Genomic DNA, 21,494 nt, shown 5'->3' with positions numbered 1-21,494 from the left:
AGCCGTTGCTCCAGGTTACGCTCTCTCTGACAAAGACATTTCATTTTATGATTTCAGTTGCTGGTACAATCTTCTATTCTGAGAATTCTGGATTACTTAATATCATATACTTAGGCGCCTTCAAGAAAATCACCAAGAAGTTGAGGCTGGTCCAAAATGCTGCCATCCGTCTCATCTTTGGCTTGAAGAAATGGGAACACATAACCCCTTTCTACCACAAGCTGCACTGGCTGCCGTTCGAATCCAGAGTCCTATACAAGTTCTCATGCATCTGTTACAAAACAGTATTTGGTATGTCGCCGGACTATCTTTACCCTCACTAAGAACTCCCGCAGAATAAATCTGTTTGCTTTTCCCTCACTAAAATCGTGTCACCTTAAAAGATTCTACGAAAGAACCTTCTCCTTTCAAGCGGCCAAACTAAATTCATGGCTAGTCCAAATTATACTTGATGCCTCTTCATACCTCAATTTTAGAAAGCAGATCAAAACTCAGCTATTCAACAGACCGAATCCCTAATCGTTCCCCATGACTATCCCCTCTCACTCTTCTAAGATTGTTGCCCACTCCTTACGGCTTGTATACATTTTTCCTTGTATGCTCCCTCCTTATGGCGTGTATGCATTTCTCCTCACTTAAATTGTATGCATGTCCTTATTGTATCTATTGCATGTATTCTGCTGCATGTCCTTATTGCATGTATTTTTTTCTTGTTCCCTTCACTTAAATTGTAGACGTATAACCAGCATGTTAACTTTTATAATTGCTTTGTTCATTTTTTGTTGTCAACTGCAACTACACTGTTTGTATTGAATCTAACTGCTGTGAACCGCCTAGAACTCCCTGGGTTAGGAATTTATTATCATTATTATTAATTCAGCATTGAAAAAATCATTCTAATTTAGCCATCAAATCATCTCCCAGCTGTGAATGTTTTTGAAAATGGCAAAACCCAACTGAATGCTCTTCTTTCTGTCAGGGTTCATATCTTTTTTTTTTTTTTTTTAATTTTTTATTTATCAAATTTTTACATTTTATAAATCAAGTATCCACTTGTACAGAAAGTTGAAGAAAAGCAGGAAAATAATACTCATAGGTAAAATACATAATAATAAAAATAAAAATAAATGTTTAGCTTAAATTCAGCTCAAGTCCTCTAAATTAGATCCAAGAAGGATAAGGCGGACATATTAACAAAGGGGGTTCATATCTTAAGGCATGTTCTTTCAAATTGCTTATTCTATTTGTTACCATTTATTCTTGAAGCATTTTTTTTCTAAATGTCATCGTTTTATTCTTGTGTAAAGCCTCAATATAAAAATCATAGCTGCTTATCTTCTGCCAGATTTAGGCCCCTAAATTCAACCAAATATCCTACATTGAAATGTGTTATTCAGTCTCCTACCTCTCCACACCTAGCAATAACTTCCCCCCCTCCCCCCATCTTACCCCAATGTTGTCTCATGACTTTATAGGGATCGTTTTGCTTCTTGTTGCATTGCTAAGAAGCGAGTTACTATCTTTACCACCATCGCACCTTGTCTCCATACTTGTCCTTCATACATAAGCCACCCCATCTTCTTAATTTCTCAGCAAGGATTATTTTTCCTGTTATATTAAGATGTAGCCCATCATTACCATATGGTCTCTTGTCTTTCCATGTAGTTCCCCATCCTCCTATATACTTGAAGTCCTCTGTATTTTTAACTCTTTCCTCTCCCTTTCCATACTTCTGAGAAAGCTACAGTCTTTACAAAAGGTTTTAAGCCCTTGCCTAGTTCTTCTGGAAGACTTTCTGCACTGCAAGTGGGGAGTTGTTGGATGTGTCAATTGTTCCCAAATGGAGAACATTAGCAGCTTTAGAATTCTTAGTTTCTTCCTTAATTATAGACAGTATTTGTTGGGTACTCCTAGTAGCCGAGGATCCTGGAAGACACTTCGCTATTTTAGGCTCCTTGACTTGTGTTCCAATGTTAATCCCCTAAAAGCAATAATTTATTGGCTTGAGCTTTCATACTCTTCCTTTGTGGGTGCTTTTTTTCATGAGTTACCTTCACTGGTTTGTTCCATTTCAGTTCTTTCTTGAGCACTGCAATGCTCTAATGGACAGTGGTGTACTTAGCATATGTGGCACCTGGGGCCCATCATTTTTTGACACCCCCCCATCTGTTTGAAAAACATGATTTTTAGTAACAATCCACACATCACACAAGAGTGTACCTAGGAAAAGGCAGCATCTTACATACTGCAGTGAGCAGTACGTCAATAAACCCATTGTAAAACTAAACAAGCCAGACTAGTACAGATCAATCCTACACAGTCAATCCTAAAGAAAACCATGGCTTTTCGAACACACAGAACACAGAAAACACCTTCACCTAGTATATAATCACAAACTAACTCCTCCCCCTTTTACAAAACTGTAGTGTGGTTTTTAGCCACGGTGGTAACAGCGCAGATGCCAACGCTAAAAAACGCTCTAGTTTTGTAAATGGGAAGATAGAATAAAAATACATAGACAAAGCACCAAGAAGCTGGACTCTGCATACAATGCAACACCACAGAAACAGCAATGCATCTCCCCTAAAGCAAAAAAAAATAAAATAATAATAATAAATATAATTTTTTTCTACCTTGTCTTCTCTAGTTTCTGCTTTCCTCATCTTCTTGTCACTCTCTTCCTTTCATCCACGGTCTACCCTCTCTCTGCCCCTTCTATATGGCATCTTCTGTCCTTCTATTCACTTTCCAAAAATTTTATGCCTCCCCCTTCCATCTCTCCCACACCCCCATGGTCTGGCATTTCACTCTCTCCTCTCCCTTCCCCCCCCCCACTTCCATCAGCATCTGCCTCTTTTTCACCCTTCACCACGCTTCCATACCACCCTGACCTCCTTTCTCATCCTTCGCCACACTTCCATACCACCCTGACCCCCTTTCTCACCCTTCACCACGCTTCCATACCACCCTGACCCCCTTTCTCACCCTTCACCACGCTTCCATACCACCCTGACCCCCTTTCTCACCCTTCACCATGCTTCCATACCACCCTGACCCCCTTTCTCACCCTTCACGCTTCCATACCACCCTGACCCCCTTTCTCACCCTTCACCACGCTTCCATACCACCCTGACCCCCTTTCTCACCCTTCACCATGCTTCCATACCACCCTGACCCCCTTTCTCACCCTTCACCATGCTTCCATACCACCCTGACCCCCTTTCTCACCCTTCACCATGCTTCCATATCACCCTGACCCCCTTTCTCACCCTTCACCACACTTCCATATCACCCTGACCCCCTTTCTCATCCTTTACCACACTTCCATACCACCCTGACCTCTTTTCTCACCCTTCACCACACTTCCATGCCACCCTGACCCCCTTTCTCACCCTTCACCATGCTTCCATATCACCCTGACCCCCTTTCTCACCCTTCACCACACTTCCATATCACCCTGACCCCCTTTCTCATCCTTCACCACACTTCCATACCACCCTGACCTCTTTTCTCACCCTTCACCACACTTCCATGCCACCCTGACCCCCTTTCTCACCCTTCACCACACTTCCATGCCACCCTGACCCCCTTTCTCACCCTTCACCATGCTTCCATACCACCCTGACCCCCTTTATCACCCTTCACCATGCTTCCATATCACCCTGACCTCTTTTCTCACCCTTCACCACACTTCCATGCCACCCTGACCCTCTTTCTCACCCTTCACCATGCTTCCATACCACCCTGACCCCATTTTTCTCCTTCTACTACCCTGCTATGCTTCTTTCTTTCTCCATCGAAATCAGCAAGGTCCTGCGATGATTACTTTTGCTGCTGCTGCTTTGGAAGAGGTAAGTGATGTCGGAGGGGGGCTGGGCCGGCAGAGGCAAGGTCCCGCGATGACTGCGACTGCCGGTCCACCCTCCTCTGACATCACTTACCTCTTCCGAAGCAGCGGCAGCAAAAGTAATCATCGCAGGACCTTCGTGCACTTCAGTGCGGCTACCGACTCTGCTCTGGAATAAATACGGCAGCAGCGCTGAGGTGCCGTTTTCAGCAGTGCGGGAGCTCCCAGACCCTGCCGGCTGTACATCCCCTTGGAGTGTGCACCTCCCCCCCTGCCTCCCCCTTGGTATGCCACTGCTAGTGGAGCAAAAGAATTCTGTAGGTGCAACGGTGAGGGTGGATGTTTCTGTGTCCCATGTCACAGTCTGCCTGACCCTACTGTGATCCATTGATTCCTTGATTGCATTACTCTTTGAGGCAGTGGTTACAGTTATTTATCTCCATTAGCCCTGAATGTGCAGCATTAACCTTCATTTCTTCCTCTTGCTTTCTACTTTTAGGTTACCAAGTTAAAACATATATGTTATCTAATTTTTGTTTCTGTGCATATTTTTACCATTTTTAACCAGGATTTTTATATTTTACTACTCTGCTGATTTTGACTTCTTTAGTATTGTTATTTGGAAGGGAATAAGACATGGAGTGCATTGAACCCTTTGAGCATAAGGTGAATGTCTGCTGGTGAACAACGTCAAGAGAGGAATAGAGCAGGCTTTAAACTGAGAAGGGGAAAGCCGACAGTCGACCTGCAGTCGACAATTCGGACAGGAGTATCAAATAAAGATACTGAGCGGGGAGAACGCTTGGAAGGAACAAAAGACGAACAAAAGGGGTGCGAGGATCAGGACAGATTAGAGAACAAACAGACAAGCAAACAACAGGAGCTGGAGGAGTGGGTGGAAATGAGGAAACAGGATGAGGACAAAAAAGACGCACCACAGGAAGAGGAAGAACGAAACGAAACTCAGGGATTGGCAGCCCATGAAGGCGGTGGGAAGAGGAACAAATCAAAATCACAAGGAAAAGCAGCAAGAAAAGGGAGAAATCAGGACTTAAATTGCTTGTACGCAAATGCAAGGAGCTTAGGGGCCAAGATGGGAGAACTGGAATTCACAGCCAAAAAGGGGGAACTAGACATCATTGGAATCACAGAAACATGGTGGACTGAGGATAACAAATGGGACGCAGTACTGCCAGGGTACAAACTCTATAGAAGAGACAGGACTCACAAGAAGGATGGAGGAATAGCACTTTATATAAGGGACACCATTCACTCGACCAGACTGGATACAGCAGCCAAGGCGGAAGGATTGAAATCCTTATGGGTCCAAGTACCAGGAAGAAATGGAGCTGACACAAAATTGGGACTGTACTATCACCCACCTGGACAAACAGAAGCAAACGACAAGGAACTGGAAGCAGAATTGAAGCGGGAATGCAAAAGCGGAAGTGTGATGGTAATGGGAGATTTTAACTATCCCGGGATAGACTGGAGTATTGGAAACTCCAACTGTGCGAGGGAAGCAGAATTCCTAGAGGCTGTGGGGGACTGCTTCATGGAACAACTTGTCAAAGAACCAACGTGAACGGATGCCACTCTCGACCTAATCCTCAACGGGCTAGGGGGACCTGCAAAAGAAGTGGAAGTAGTAGGACCGCTAGGAAACAGCGACCACAACATAATTCGGTACAAGTTAGAAGTGGGAACATCAAAAGTGAAGAGAACCACAGCGACAACGCTCAACTTCAAGAAAGGGAACTACGATGCTATGAGAACAATGGTGAGAAAGAAACTCAAAAAAAGCTCAAAAAGGATGGAGACCGTAGAGAGAGCCTGGTCTCTATTCAAGGACATGGTGCGGGAAGCACAAAACCTGTATATCCCCAGTTTTAGGAAAGGGTGCAAAAAAAAATTGAACAAAAGACCCGGTGTGGATAACACATGAAGTGAAGAAAGCAATAGGTGACAAGAAAAAATCATTCCGAAAATGGAAAAAGGACCAAATCAGGGAGAACTGTGAGGAACACAAAAAACACCAAAAAGAATGTCACCGAGTGGTTAAGAAAGCAAACAGAGAATATGAAGACAGGCTGGCGGGGGAAGAAAGAAACTTCAAAACCTTCTTGAGATACGTTAAAGGGAAGCAACCGGTGAGGGAAGAAGTAGGACCGTTGGATGATGGGGACAGAAAGGGAGTGATAAAGGAGGAGAAAGAGGTTGCTGACAGGTTAAACAAGTTCTTCTCATCAGCCTTCACGAGCGAAGACACATCCAATGTTCCAGAGCCCGAAGAGATCATAAGTGGAGACCAAGAAGAAAAACTGTCGCAAATAGAGGTAAGCCATGAGGATGTCCTCAAACAGATAGATAGATTGAAGAGCGACAAATCACCAGGCCCAGATGGAATCCACCCAAGGGTACTAAAAGAACTAAGGAATGAAATAGCGGGAACACTCCGACATATTTGTAACCTATCTTTGAAAACTGGGGAGATCCCAGAGGACTGGAAAATAGCAAATGTCACGCCTATCTACAAAAAGGGAGCAAGGGGTGACCCGGCGAACTACAGGCCGGTAAGCTTGACTTCAGTCCTGGGCAAGATGGTAGAAGCACTGATAAAAGACAGCATCAGTGAGCACATAGAAAGAAATGGACAACTGAAAGCGAGCCAGCATGGCTTCTGCAAGGGAAGATCGTGCCAAACGAACTTACTGCACTTCTTTGAAGGGATAAACAGCCAGATGGACAAAGGGGAACCCATAGACATCATTTATCTTGACTTCCAAAAAGCCTTTGACAAGGTACCTCATGAGCAGCTACTTAGGAAGTTGTGGAACCACGGGGTGGAAGGGGACGTATACAGATGGATTAAACACTGGTTGGCAGGCAGGAAGCAAAGGGTTGGAGTGAAGGGCCACTACTCAGACTGGAGGAGGGTCACGAGTGGTGTTCCACAGGGGTCGGTGCTTGGACCGCTGCTGTTCAATATATTCATAAATGATCTGGAAACGGGGACGAAGTGTGAAGTTATAAAATTTGCGGATGACACCAAACTCTGTAGCAGGGTTAGAACCGCGGAAGAATATAAGGACCTACAAAGAATGTAAGGACCTAAACAAACTGGAAGAGTGGGCAAATAAATGGCAAATGAACTTCAATATAGAGAAATGCAAAGTCATGCACATAGGGAAGAAGAACCCGATGTTCAGATACAAAATGGGGGGGATTAGTGCTAGGGGAAAGTAACCCTGAAAAGGACTTGGGTGTGCTGGTGGATACAACAATGAAATCAACGGCGCAATGTGCAGCGGCCTCAAAGAAAGCAAACAGAATGTTGGGTATTATTAAGAAGGGTATTACGACCAGGACAAAGGAAGTCATCATGCCACTGTATCGCGTGATGGTGCGCCTGCATCTGGAGTACTGTGTCCAGTTTTGGTCACCGTACCTCAAGAGGGACATGGCGATACTGGAGAGGGTTCAAAGGAGAGCGACGAAAATGGTAAGAGGGACGGAGAACCTTTCTTATGCAGACAGGTTAGAAAGGCTGGGGCTCTTCTCCCTGGAAAAGCGGAGACTCAGAGGAGACATGATAGAGACCTTCAAGATCATGAAAGCTATAGAGAAGGTAGAAAGGGACAGATTCTTCAGCCTATTAGGTACCACAAGAACAAGGTGGCACTCGGAGAAATTGAAAGGGGACAGGCTTAGAACCAATGCTATGAAGTTCTTTCTCACTCAGAGGGTGGTGGACACCTGGAATGTGCTTCCTGAGGTTGTAATAGGACAGAGTACCCTAATGGGCTTCAAAGAAGGATTGGATAAATTCCTGAAGGACTCGGGGGTTGAGGGATACAGATAGAGGTACAGATAGGTTACGAAAGAGGGCTTACATAGAAGGATAAGGGGACTGAAAGGGTTTAGACGCCAACCACCTTACAGGTCATGGACCTGATGGGCCGCCGCAGGAGCGGACTGCTGGGCGCTATGGATCTCTGGTCTGACCCAGCAGAGGCAACTTCTTATGTTCTTAATCTATTCCAGATTCTAAAGAAAGTGACTGAACTGAAAAGTTAAGAGAGGCTGGTCGTGTAGTCAGGAAAGCAAAGATACAAATGGAATAAAAAATAGCTGACACGGTAAAATGAGGAGACAAGACTTTTTTTTTTAGATATATTAGTGATAGGAAGAAGTGCAAAAGTGGCATTGTGCGACTCAAAAGTGAAGGGGAGGAATATGGAGAAGCTGATAAAGAAAAGGCCAAATTGCTTAACAAATATTTCTGTTCTGTGTTCATGGCTGAAATGCCGGGAGCGGGACCACAGAAGACAAACATGAATAGGGATGGAGGAGTAATAGACTCTGATTGATTTTCAGAGGGTTGTGTTTGTGAGGAGATAGCTAAAATAAAGGTAGACAAAGCAATGAGGCCAGATAGTGTGCATCCAAGGGTGTTGAAGGAACTTAGGGAAGTTCTGGTAGCTCCCCTGACTGACCTTTTCAATGAGTCTCTAGAGTTGGGAGTGGTACTGGAGGACTGGAGAAGGGCGGATGTGGTCCCTCTCCACAAAAGTGGAAGTAAGGAAGAAGCAGGGAATTACAGGCTGGTAAGTCTGACTTCTGTGGTAAGCAAATTAATGGAAACACTTTTAAAACAGAAAATAGTCCAAGTTTCTGGAATCCTGTGGATTACAGGACCGGAGGCAACATGGATTCACTAGAGATAGGTCTTGTCAGACAAATCTGATCAATTTCTTTGACTGGATGACCAGAGAATTGGATAGTGGGAGTGTGCTAGATGTGGTGTATTTAGATTTTAGCAAAGCCTTTGACAGTGTTCCACACAGACATCTAATAAATTGAATGCCCTCAGGATGGGTCCCAAAGTGACGGGCTGGGTCACAACAGAGGGTAGTGATCAATGGAGATGGCTCTGAGGAAAGGGATGTTGCCAGTGGTGTGCCTCAAGATTCAGTTCTTGGGCCTGTTCTTTTTAACATTTTTATAAACGATATTGCTGCAGAGCTGTTGGGTAAGATTTGCCTCTTTGCAAACGATACCAAAATCTGCAAAACAGTGAACACCCAGGATGGTGTGAATAACATGAAGAAAGATCTGGCGAAGCTTGAAGAATGGTTTGAAACTTGGCAGCTAAAATTTAATGCTAAGAAATGCAAGGTCATGCATTTGGGTTGCAAAAACCTGAGGGAACGGAATCGGTCCAGAGAAAGGCTACTAAAATGGTGTGTGGTCTTTGTGATAAGGCATATAGGAGCAGACTTAAAGATCTCAATCTGTATACTTTGGAGGAAATGTGGGAAAGGGGAGATATGATAGAGACGTTTAAATACCTACGTAATATAAATGTGCATGAGTCGAGACTCTTTCGCTTGAAAGAAAACTGCAATGAGAGGCCATATGATGAAGTTAAGAGGTGATAGGCTCCAGAGTAATCTGAGGAAATACGTTTTTATGGAAAAGGTGGTAGATGCATGGAACAGTCTTCTGGAAGAGGTGGTGGAGACAGAGACTGTGTCTGAATTCAAGAGGGCCTGGGATAGGCACGTGGGATCGCTCAGAGAGAGAAAGAGATAATGGTTACTGTAGATGGGCAGACTGGATGGGCCACTTGGCTTTTATCTGCCGTCATGTTTCTATGTTTCTATGTAATGAACAGAAGAAATGGCAGGACAATTAGTACTATTATTATGGGGGTGGGGTCTAGGGTGGATCATTTGGGCCCTCTAAACAAAAAAGTATTCCACTATCTGTGATAATTTGTGTGTAGGTTCCCCACTTATACTTTGCAGTAGCTGGAACTAAACTTTGAATATGTCTGAAAATTACCATTTCATCCTTTAGATCAGTCCAGTTTCCCGGATTACCACAATGAGTATGCCTGAGATTAAATGGCACATATTAGAGACCTGTTGTGTGCAAATCTTATCGACTGGTAAGGTGTTCTCCAAGAAAGTGTTAAGAAGCACTGTTGAACAAACTGCTCAGGTTGAAGGGTGGGTTGGTAAGAGCCCTTCTCTGTGTGGGACACTTCATTACTGCCTACATTTCATTCCTACTCTTCTTCCGCTCCTTCTCTTCCAGGGTCTGTTCTGGATATCACTCTGATTGCTAATGTCCCAGTGCCGCCTCTGAATAATTTCTATATCTCCTGTGTGACGGGAGAGCGGGACGGACAGAATATTGACCTCCAGATTGAGAAAGACAACAGCATCGTCAGGACTATACAAAAGTCACAGCTGCAGAGTTTCCGGCAGGGCAACGAGCTCCGAACTGAAGGATTCTCTCAGAATGAACTTGCTGGAGTTTTCTTCTGCAGAGGGAAAAGCCCAACAGAACAGACAAGGGTCCTGTATGTGTATAACAGCTTCAATGGTGAGTCCATTTTCATGCCAATTCATGTCCAGAACTTAGGAGGGTTCATAGTCTATAAAGGATTCTCACTTTATCCCTGCTGAATCCTTTCCCTGTCTCATTCCCACACTAGCTGAACCTCTTCCGTTGCTTTTCTATTCACTAAACTAAAACTAATTTAGAAGAGGTAAAAGTAATTAATTTCCAAAGTATTTGGTGAACAGAATTGTCTTCAGAGCCTTCCCAAATGATAAGAAGGGGCCTAAGCTTTTTAGTGAGAGTCGCAAGTTATTCCAAAGCTCTGTTAGTTTGTAAGAGAAAGAATGACTAAGTTTTCTGATACATTTATTTTTTGTACCTAAGAGAAGGAAAGGAAAGTTTTAATTTCTGAGAACTTCTAGCTACTTCTTTCTCCCTCCAAGAAAAATGATCAAGTCTGCCCTACAAATACTTTCAAGACTCATATCTGTCTTCTTTCTTTTACCTGCATGAGTTTCTAGAGTCAGGAGTGGTACCGGAGGACTGGCGAAGGGTGGATGTGGTCAAGTCTCTTTCATTTGAAAGGAAACTCTACAATGAGAGGGCATAGGATGAAGTTAAGAGGTGATAGGCTCTGGAGTAATCTGAGAAAATGCTTTTTTACAGAAAGGGTGGTAGATGCATGGAACAGTCTCCCAGAAGAGGTGGTGGAGACAGAGACTGTCTGAATTCAAAAGGGCCTGGGATAGGCACATGGGATCTCTCAGAGAGAGAAATAATGGTTACTGCAGATGGGCAGACTAGATGGGCCATTTGGCCTTTATCTGCTGTCATGTTTCTATGATACTTTTCTTGCTGGTCTTTCCTACCAGCAGGAGGCAAGCTGCATGTCTTACCCATGTCCACCACTTCTTCACATGGTCCTGGTGAGTTTTGTAAATCTACAAGAGCCCCTGAGGTTCACACATCATCTTGAAGGAAGCACAAGCAGCTAAGTGTCTCATTTGTAGTCCAAGTACTTCCACTGCCCAGACTTCGCTTTATTTAGCCAAACAATAATCAGTAGACAGGACCTCTTTCTCATTTTGATCTGGTAATTCTGACTTGCTTTTATACTTCCAGCTCTTTCTGAGCTACGGCTGGAATCCGAATCACAAACCTTTGTTAGAACATAAGAACATAAGAATTGCTGCTGCTGGGTCAGACCAGTGGTCCATCATGGTCCACTATTCTCAGCCTGAATTTTTTGGAGACTACAAATTCTTCACCTCTGGGGGGATGTGAATTTTTTTCTCCAGGACAACTTGAGCCCCAGCCATGCAGGAATTAAGCAAGGGATAGAGAGTGACCAAAACCGAAATTCACTGCTCTATTTTGGCCTACACAAATAAACAGGAATAGCCCACATTTCCCCCCTCCTACAACTCCCTCCCCCTTCCAGAACTGTAGAGATTCAACTTCCTTCCCCCCTTCCTCCCAAACAGAAGTCCCCCTGGACCCAACTTAGGCTGGGGGGGGGACTATCATATCACCCTTGCGCTCTAGTAGCTTGTAGGGTTAGGAGTGATCCCCAGTTGATAGTTGTGTAATCAAAATGGCTGCTGCATCTTTCAGTGGCAGTCCTTCAAGATTGTTGCTGGAGGTCTCAGCAACTATTTTAGGATCAGAGCCAGGAATGACTGTAGACAGTTCCTGCTCCTACAAGCCACTAGACTACCAAAGGGATACAATAAGCCTGGAGTGGGGCCTACAGCAGGTCTGGGATGGGGAAGCTTATTCTGGTCGAGAGGGGAGGGAGGCAGGGAGAAAATTGAGCTCCTTCGCTTCGGGGCAGGGGGTGAAGAGAGGAGTAAGAAATTAAGACCAAAAGCTTTGGTTTCAGATGAAAATGAATCAAGGCCACATATGGATTTGAGGCTGGTTTTGGTGCTGAAGCCAAAATCATGCCCAAAATTTGGACAGACTCTAGCTATGGATCTTCCATATGGAAGCGTACAGCATTGATGTTGGTTCACTGGGCCAGTATCACAGATTATCTTCAAAAGAAGGATAGAGTTTAAGAATGAACATGTCCAAGAGCAGTTCACAACTTGGATAATTCAGAAAAGTGGCAATAGGAGCTACATTGTTAGGGTAGACCATAGAAACATGATGGCAGATAAAGGCCAAATGGCCCATCCAGTTTGCCCATCTGCAGTAACCATGATCTCTCCCTCTCCCTAAGAGATCCCAAGTGCCTATCCTATGCCTTCTTGAATTCAGACACAGTCATAGAAACATAGAAATATGATGGCAGATAAAGGTCAAATGGCCCATCTGCAGTAACCATTACCTCTTCCTCTCTCTAAGAGATCCCATGTGCCTATCCCATGCCTTCTTGAATTCAGACACAGTCATAGAAACATGATGGCAGATAAAAGCCAAATGGCCCATCCAGTCTGCCCATCCACAGTAACTATTGTCTCTTCCTCTTTCTAAGAGATCCTATGTACCTGACCCATGCCTTCTTAAATTCAGACACAGTCTCTGTCTCCACCACCTCTACTGGAAGACTGTTCCATGCATCTACCACCCTTTCTGTAAAAAGTATTTCTTGCAGCATATGTTCTTCCCTATAACCCCAACCCTAGTTAGTGGGATACTGTAGCACGACCTCTCTCCAGCACCCGATTCCCCCACCTACCACCTCCCCACTACTGTCATTTTAAATCTTCAGGTAGCAGATAGTGGCAAAGAAGTGAGCCTGCTGCTATCGGCCTACTTCAGAAGCCTTCATTCTGCAGCAACTCCATGTTCCCTCTTAGGTAGGATGCTGCAGAATGAGGGCTTCCAGGGCTAACAGAAGTAGACTCACCTTATTGCCACTGCCAGCTGCCTTTAGATTTAAAATGACAGTGGCAGGAAGGAGGTAGATGGGGGAGTTGGGAAAGCCATAACTGACTCTTCTGACTGCCAATTTTTGTGAAGGCCATGGACCCTGTGGCCCCCACCCTATTCTGACGCCTACATGGTATAGCCTTGCAGCCATATCAGGTCTGAAAGCTGGGTTCATGCCTCAGTAGAAGAGAAACTGATAGAAGCAGGAGAGAAAAGGGCCTTTGGCCTTTGTGATTTCAACAATGTGTCTTTATAGGGTTCTGTGACCTCAATTTCCATCCACACAGTTCTGAAATATTATAACCATGTCATGTGGTTTTGTCATGTCAGTACAATATTGCATTTCAAACATCCTGCTGACTTGTCTCCACAGCATACCTGTTACCGGCAAAGAAGACAGTCACCGTGAATGTGAATGATACAGCTTTCCTGTCTGCCTCCATTCGTTTCCACAAAAATGTTGATGTCATGTGGAAGTCTAATGGTGAGTGACTTACTGACACATAGGAGTGACATCATGGAAGTAATTTTATAATTGGGAGCCTACATTTTAGCGTAACTCATATGCATAAATACCTGCAAGCTCACATGTGAATGCACATGCTAGGAATTATTAGGACAGGGATGGTTAAAAAAGACAAAGAATGTCATAATACCCCTGTATCCCTTCATGGTGCGACCTCATTTGGAGTATTGCGTTCAGTTCTGGTCTCCTTATCTCAAGAAAGATATAGCGATGCTAGAAAGGATTCAAAGAACGACCAAGATGATAAAGGGGATGGAACTCCTTTCATATGAGGAAAGACTAAAAAGGTTAGGGCTCTTCAGCTTGGAAAAGAGAAGGCTGAAGGGAGAACATAAGATCTAGAGAATGACACGGGGGAAAAATTTGTCCTCATCACCACCCCGTTCCCGCAGCATCCATACAAGCCTCAGTACTGCAATATTTAGCTTATTCCTTCCTTATAAATCAAAGTTCTGGCTGCTGAACTAGAGAAAGAGAGGTTCAGCTGGCAGGGCTTTGTTTAGAAATTTTTTATAAACACAACTAATATACTACTTTATCCTAAAGCATAAAAAAAGAAAATAAATAAATAGAAATTTTTTTATACCTTTTCTTGTCTGGTTTCTGCTTCCCTCATCTTCTCATTCAATTCCTTTCATCCACTGTCTGTCTTCTCTCTGCATCTTCCATTTGCTCTGTTACTGTGCCTCTCCCTTCACCCCTCCCCCCCCCCAATTGGTCTGGCACCCATCTTCTTCCCTCCGCGCCCCCATAGTCTGGCATCTCTGTCTTCTTCCCTTCCAGCATCTTCTCCCCACTCTCTCTTCCCCATTCCTTTCAGCATCTTCTCCCCACTCTGTCATCCCAATTTCCCTTCAGCATCTTCTCTCCACTCTCTCTTCTCCATTTCTCTTCAGCATCTTCTCCCAATCTGTCTTCTCCATTTCCCTTCAGCATCTTCTCCCAATCTCTCTTCCCTATTTCCCTTCAGCGTCTTCTTCCCACTCTGTCTTTCCCATGTCCTTTCAGCGTCTTCTCCCCACTCTGTCTTCCCCATGTCCTTTCAGCGTCTTCTCCCCACTCTGTCTTCCCCATGTCCTTTCAGCGTCTTCTCCCCACTCTGTCTTCCCCATGTCCCTTCAGCGTCTTCTCCCCACTCTGTCTTCCCTATTTCCCTTCAGCGTCTTCTCCGCACTCTGTCTTCCCCATTTCATTTCAGCATCTGTTCCTCTCCATCCCCCTTCAGCGTCTGTTCCTTTCCTCCACCACCCTTCCCTCTCACCACCTCACCGCCCTTCGGCACCCCTCGCGCGGCCTCCTCCCTCCTTCCTACCTACCCAAATCTATCTATATATCTGTGTGGAACACTGTCAAAGGCTTTGCTGCAATCTAAATACACCACATCTAGCGCACACCCTCTATGCAGTTCTCTGGCCATCCAGTCCAAGAAATTGATCTGATTTGCCTGACAAGACCTACCTCTAGTGAATCCATGTTACCTCCAGTCCTGTAATCCACAGGATTCCAGAAACTTGACCATTCTCTGTTTTAAAAGTGTTTCCATAAATTTGCTTACCGCAGAAGGCAGAGTTACCGCCCTGTAATTCCCTACTTCCTTACTTCCACTTTTGTGTAGACGGACCACACCTGCCCTTCTCCAGTCTGGTACCACTCCCAACTCTAAAGAAGCATTGAAAAGGTCAGTCAGCGGAGCCACCAGATATTCCCTAAGTTCCTTCAGCACTCTCGGATGTACCCCATCCTGCCCCATTGCTTTGTCTACCTTTAATTTAACTAGCTCCTCGAACACAATCCACTGAAAATCAATCAGGGTCTACCACTACTCCATCCCTATTTGTGTTTGTCTTCTGCAGTCCTACTCCCAGTGCTTCAACCGTGAACATAGAACACAAATATTTGTTTAGCAATTCAGTTTTTTCTTTATCAGCTTCTCCACATTTCTCCCCTTCACCTTTGAGTCTCACAATACCACTTTTGCACTTCTTCTTATCACTGATATATCTATTTTTTTACCATATGTATCTTTGCTTTCCTGACTACTCGACCAGCCCCTCTTAACTTTTCCAGAAACTTTTGCCTATCTTCCTCTTTCTGCGATCTTTTGTAGTTTATGAAAGCTAACCTCTTATTCCTGACCTACTCAGCTACTACTTTTATCTATGTTTATATGTACAGACCCCTGATGCAGGCACTTGCCGAAACACAGGCCATGCTGGGTCTAGAAATAAAATTGTGACTTTATCTTCAGCCTTCTATACTTTTTCTGCATTAAAAATTATTTGCTATGTATGACCTTGAGCTCATTAAAAATGTACAGTTCATAAATTTCTTAATTAAAAATTCCAGTCATGCAAGTCTGTCTCCTAGATCCTAAGGAACTTTGTTGAACCTTGGTTTCTATGTATTTATTGTTCATTCCATTAAATTGAAATGACAGAATATATGTTTTTAATTAAATGAAATTAATAGCAGACTTTGCTCTTGCACTACCTCAGTTGCTCTCAGGCCAGTGTTCAGCCACGATGGTCAGTGTTTTTCAAATGCAGCTGCCGTGGTCAGTTCAGTGCCAGTATCTAGCTATTGGTTTGCACTCAGTCCAGATCACCCCGATGCTATCAGGATACTAATGGGATGTTCCAAAGAGATTTTCACTGGCACTATCCAGATAATGAATCTACAAATTTGGCTGTAGCTCTGGTCAGAACTATTTCTTTGGGCAGAACTGCAACCCAGGTAAGTGGTGTTGAATATTTGGCCTTTTTAAAAAGACAATTTCAGTTTGCCACTGCTCATGTTCTTTCTGTTACAACTCTTTTGGATGATTGAGCATGAAGACTGCTCTCTTGTGCAGGAAGTTTCTTCCAGTTCACATACAAGAAGGATATCGTGGACAGGAAGGCCACCCTGATCATACCAGCTATCGGCATGAGTCAGATGGGTGTTTACAGTGCTGGCTTCATGGGAGATAGTCCAATGGTGAGCGCATTCTTCAGGCTGATTGTAAGAGGTAAGTTCCTCTCGGTCTTCCTTCTCGATGTCAAGTTAACAATCTCAGTCAGAGGACAACAAGGGCAGAAATATGATGACACAAGAGGGTGCCCTGTGATTCCTAAGAAGAGCATAAATGCCTTGTGCTTTGCGGGAGGGGAACATGATGCTGGGAGGGGCATAAAAATACCAGAGCATGTACTGCAATTCCTTGGAGGGTGCTTTGTGCTTCCCATCAGACTTTTAGTGTATGCAGTGGTGGATCCTTTGTTACTGCTACCACTCTACTCCAGAGTTCTGTCCTGGGACCTCTTCTTTTCTTCATATATACTCATTCACTTGGTGCTCTGATCTCCTCCCATGGTTTTCAGTATCACTTCTAATGACTCTCTACTCCAGAAATCTCTATAGGAATCTAGGACCGAGTCTTAGCCTGCCTGTCTGACTATGCTGTCTGGATGTCTCGCTGCCACTTAAAACTGAACATGGCCATGACTGAGCTTCTTATCCTTCCACCTAAACCTACCTTTTCTCTTCCCCCACTCTCTATCTCAGTGGATAACACTCTCATCCTCCCTGTCTCATCAGTTTGCAACCTCGGGGTCATCTATGACACTTCTCTCTCTGCACAAATCCAAAAGACCACCAAAACCTGTTGTTTCTTTTGCTATAATATCACCAAAATCCAACCTTTCCTCTCTGAGCACACCACCAAAACCCCCATCTGTACCCTTAGCACCTCTTGCCTAGACTACTGCAACTTGTTTCTCACAGATCTTCCATGTAACCATCTCTCTTTCCTTCAATCTGTTCAAAATTCCACCACATGACTTATATTCCGCCAGAGTCACGATGCTCATATCGCTCCTCTCCTCAAGTCACTTCATTGGCTCTCTATCCATTTCCACGTGCAGTGCAAACTCCTCTTATTGACTTACAAGTGAGTTTTATTATTGAAATTCTATTTTACAAATATTTGCATTTTTTACTGCATTATTGTATTTTGCTGATTGTCCAGCTCTTTTTAGTGTAAATCGCCTAGAACTTTTGGTTATGGTGGTATAAAAGAATAAAGTTATTATTATTCTTCACTCTGCAGTTCTGCAATATCTCTCCTCTCATCTCTCCCTATACGCGTCCTTGGGAACTCTGCTCATTGGATAAGTCTCTCTTATCTGTACCCTTCTCCTCTACTGCTAACTCCAGGCTATGTTCTTTCTCTCTTGCTGCACCTGACTGCTTAAGTCCATACATCAGTCGCCATCTCTGGTAGTCTACTAAAAGTCCACTTTTTTGAGATTGCTCTTATTCCCTAACTCCCCACTCGCTTGTAAAGCACCCATGACTGTTTTATCATTTCCTCTCCAAGAAACTCCCTAACCTCCTACTTGTCCCATTTGTCTGTTTTAATTAGATTGTAAGCTCTACTGAGCAGGTACTTTCTCTTGAATATTTTAATGTATAGCGCTGTGAAGTCTAACAGTGCTATAGGAATAATTAGTAGTTGTACAAAGCCAGAGACAACCTTGTAGCAATAATTAATCCAAGGGTCAGCAAACTCCCCTATGAAACAACCAGCCTCTAGACTTCCTGGTTTGTGGAGAACAAGTGAGGTTTTCTATCATACAGCAGGAAACTGAAGTGTATAAAGTGCAGTAGAGCCTGAAGCAGAAGCACCCATGCATTATAGTACTTCAACTCCTTCATCTTCTTGCAATTTGGCAAACGGAGCTCTTTGTGTGCAAAGTTCACAATGCCAACTACCAAAGTGTCACGGGAGAATGCATTTGCCCCCCAGACTTCATGGGGACTTGCTGTGAATGGTGACATCCTGTCCCAGAGTCTGCTTTTAACACTGCCATTAACTTTTGAGCATCAGCCCCTAAGTCCAAAAACATCAATGGTTGGGAGATATACCTGCTATGAAGTAAGTTTAGAGTTTGGGAAAGAGCCACTGTCCCCCCTACTCCGTTTCTGTGTCCCTGAAATGCCAAACGAGCAAGATTAACTGATCACTGTAAGAGTTTGGGAATAAGGTTATGAAGACAACCAACTCTGTGCTGGCTTTAGACCCGTCAATATTGCATACCTTATTTTGCTAAATGGATGATTACACCTAAACCTCCATTTCTACTGTTTTTCTGAAATACTCATGATACCTATGATGCACGATTCAACCCCTGCTTCTGGAGCTTTTCAAAAATGGGGCTGAAGCTCTTTCGTATCCTCTCTTTATGTCCAGGGTGTTCAGCTAAGAAGTGGGGCCATTCCTGCCAGAAGAACTGTCTGGATTGTTTGAATGGGGGAATCTGCCATGATGTCACGGGAGAATGTGTGTGCCCTCCAGGCTTCATGGGGACTCGCTGTGAGAAGGGTAAGAACTGTCCACAGGAAGGCTGTAAGAGGGTTAAATTCTGACTCTCAAGTACTCCCTTTTCATCCCTTCTAATACATTTTATTCATTTGTTGGGATTTATTAACTGCCTTTATAAAGAGATTCTCCCAAGGGGGTGGACAGCAGGTACAAGTCTGCTCCCAAGTGATCAAAAACAGAGCTTGGATCCTCCCAACCGCAGCTCATCACTCTGCTCAGACATGCTTCTACAACCATTCAGAAATATAAACTTTGGGATCCTTTAAACAGAAAAGTTAATTGTTATGAAAATAAGCTTTTCATATGTTTTCCTGTCACTTTCATTGAGAAGTTTATCCTGAAGCCGAGGGACACCTTGTGGTATGAACGGATAAGGGTTTAGAACATAAGAACAGCCTTACTGGATCAGACCAATGGTCCATCAAGCCCAGTAGCTCTAGTACATGGCCAAAACCCAAAGAGTAGCAATATTCCATGCAGTGGCTTCCCCCATGTCTTTCTCAATAACAGACTATACACTTTTCCTCCAGGAACTTTCCAAACCTTTCTTAAAACCAGCTACACTATCCGCTCTTACCACAACCTCTGGCAACGCGTTCCAGAGCTTAACTATTCTCTGAGTGAAAAAAATATTTCCTCCTATTGGTTTTGAAAGTATTTCCCTGTAGCTTCATCGAGTGTCCCCTAGTCTTTATAATTCATGATGGAGTGGAAAATCGATCCACTTGTACCCGTTCTACTTCAATCCTATCTCCCCTCAGCCTTCTATTATCCAAGCTGAAGAGCCCTAACCTTTTTAGTCTTTCTTCTTACAAGAGGAGTTTCCATCCCCTTTATCATCTTGGTTGCTCTTCTTTGAACCTTTTCTAGTGCCGCTATATCTTTCTTGAGCTAAGGAGACCAGAATTGAACGCACCATGGAGCGATACAGGGGCATTAACATTCTTAGTCTTGTTAACCATCCCTTTTTAAATAATTCCTAGCATCCTGTTTTCTTTTTTGTCCGCTGCCACACATTGGGCGGATGGTTTCATCATGTTGTCTACGACCTTTTCTTAGGCACTAATCCCCAAGGTGGACCCTAGCATCGTAACTGTGATTTGGGTTATTCTTCCCAATGTGCATCACTTTGCATTTGTGCACATCAAATTTCATCTGAAAGTTTAGATACAGTACATCAACCTGCTCACCTTTATCCCCATGTTTATTCACACCTTCAAAGAAATGCAGCTAATTGGCTGAACCCAAGCTGCCCCTGGCTCATCAAATCATGTTTGTCTACGTGTTTCTGAATTTTAGTCTTTATAATAGTTTCCACTATCTTGCCCAGGACTGTAATTTCCCAGATCACCTTGGAATACTTTAAAAAAAATTGGTATTACATTGGCTACCTTCCAAACTTCAGGTACTACAGGCAATTTTCATGACAGTTTACATTATACAAGCAGCAGATCAGCAGTGTAATGTTTGAGTTATTTCAGTACCCCACAAAAAAAAAAAAGAAAAACCAACCCCACATGTTGTAATCACAGCAAAAATGGAAGTGGGGAAGGGACACGATCAAGCAATTGTGAGGATAACCAATTTATTGAAAAGGCAGCGCATATAACATAGACAGAAATATATAGCAAGCCTAACAGAGAGTCCTTTGAACCTTTTTGTCCTGGACCCCAACACGGTCCTCAGGGGTATATGACTGAAGCCTTTAAAACAGAGCAGCAAAAATGTATATACACATACATCGAAATCATACATAGAAAATGAATTAAATTAAAAATAAATTAAGATAAAATGGATGAATCATGAAAAAAAAACTGCAAATGAACACCATGGTAAGACAGAGGATTCAGATTCACAATAATCTCAGAAAAAACCTAAGGAACATGCATATTTTTAAACAAAATCAAAAAGAATATTACAATCATATGAAATAAGTATATAAAAATGAGAATGTAAAATAAGTATAAAAATAACAGTCAATCAAGGATCAGAAACCCCCCAAATGGAATAAAACCAGACATACCCACTAGATGGTGCCAAAGTACAGACTATAAACCCAAAAAGAAATGCTGTAAAACAAAATAAATTATGAGAATGTAAAATCATAACAACGAGGGAAACTTAAAACTTTAAAAACATAGAAACATGATAGCAGATAAAGGCCAAATGGCCCATCTAGTCTGCCCACCCGCAGTAACCATTGTCTCTTTCTCTCTCCACGAGCCTATCCCAGGCCCTCTTGAATTCAGACAGTCTCTGTCTCCACCACCTCTTCTGGGAGACTGTTCCATGCATCTACCACCTTTTCTGTAAAAAAGTATTTCCTTAGATTACTCCGGAGCCTATCACCTCTTAACTTCATCCTATGTCCTCTCATTCCACAGCTTTCAAATGAATCAACTAATGCGCATTTACGCTCCGTAGATATTTAAACGTCTCTATCATATCTCCCCTCTCCCGCCTTTCCTCCAAAGTATACAGATTGAGATCTTTAAGTCTGTCCCCATACGCCTTATGACTAAGACCACAGA

At 43.5% G+C, this 21,494-nt stretch overlaps 1 protein-coding gene across 3 annotated transcripts in view; it reads left to right on the top strand.

Annotated features, from left to right (window-relative positions):
* Positions 1–21,494, top strand: part of TIE1 (tyrosine kinase with immunoglobulin like and EGF like domains 1) — a 154,415-nt gene that overhangs the window by 1,950 nt on the left and 130,971 nt on the right. For 2 of the 3 annotated variants that reach the window (XM_033916486.1, XM_033916485.1), the window contains exons 2-5: positions 9,950–10,240; positions 13,449–13,559; positions 16,453–16,608; positions 18,832–18,963. In XM_033916486.1, coding sequence (XP_033772377.1) covers positions 9,950–10,240; positions 13,449–13,559; positions 16,453–16,608; positions 18,832–18,963 — 690 coding nt within the window. The remainder of the gene's footprint in view (positions 1–9,949; positions 10,241–13,448; positions 13,560–16,452; positions 16,609–18,831; positions 18,964–21,494) is intronic. The other variant, XM_033916487.1, reaches the window with a different exon arrangement.

Source organism: Geotrypetes seraphini, chromosome 12 (assembly GCF_902459505.1).
Source record: "Geotrypetes seraphini chromosome 12, aGeoSer1.1, whole genome shotgun sequence".
Classification (NCBI taxonomy): Eukaryota; Metazoa; Chordata; class Amphibia; order Gymnophiona; family Dermophiidae; genus Geotrypetes; species Geotrypetes seraphini.
The sequence above is the reverse complement of the archived record's forward strand: the minus strand, read 5'-3'. Positions and strand labels throughout refer to the sequence as shown.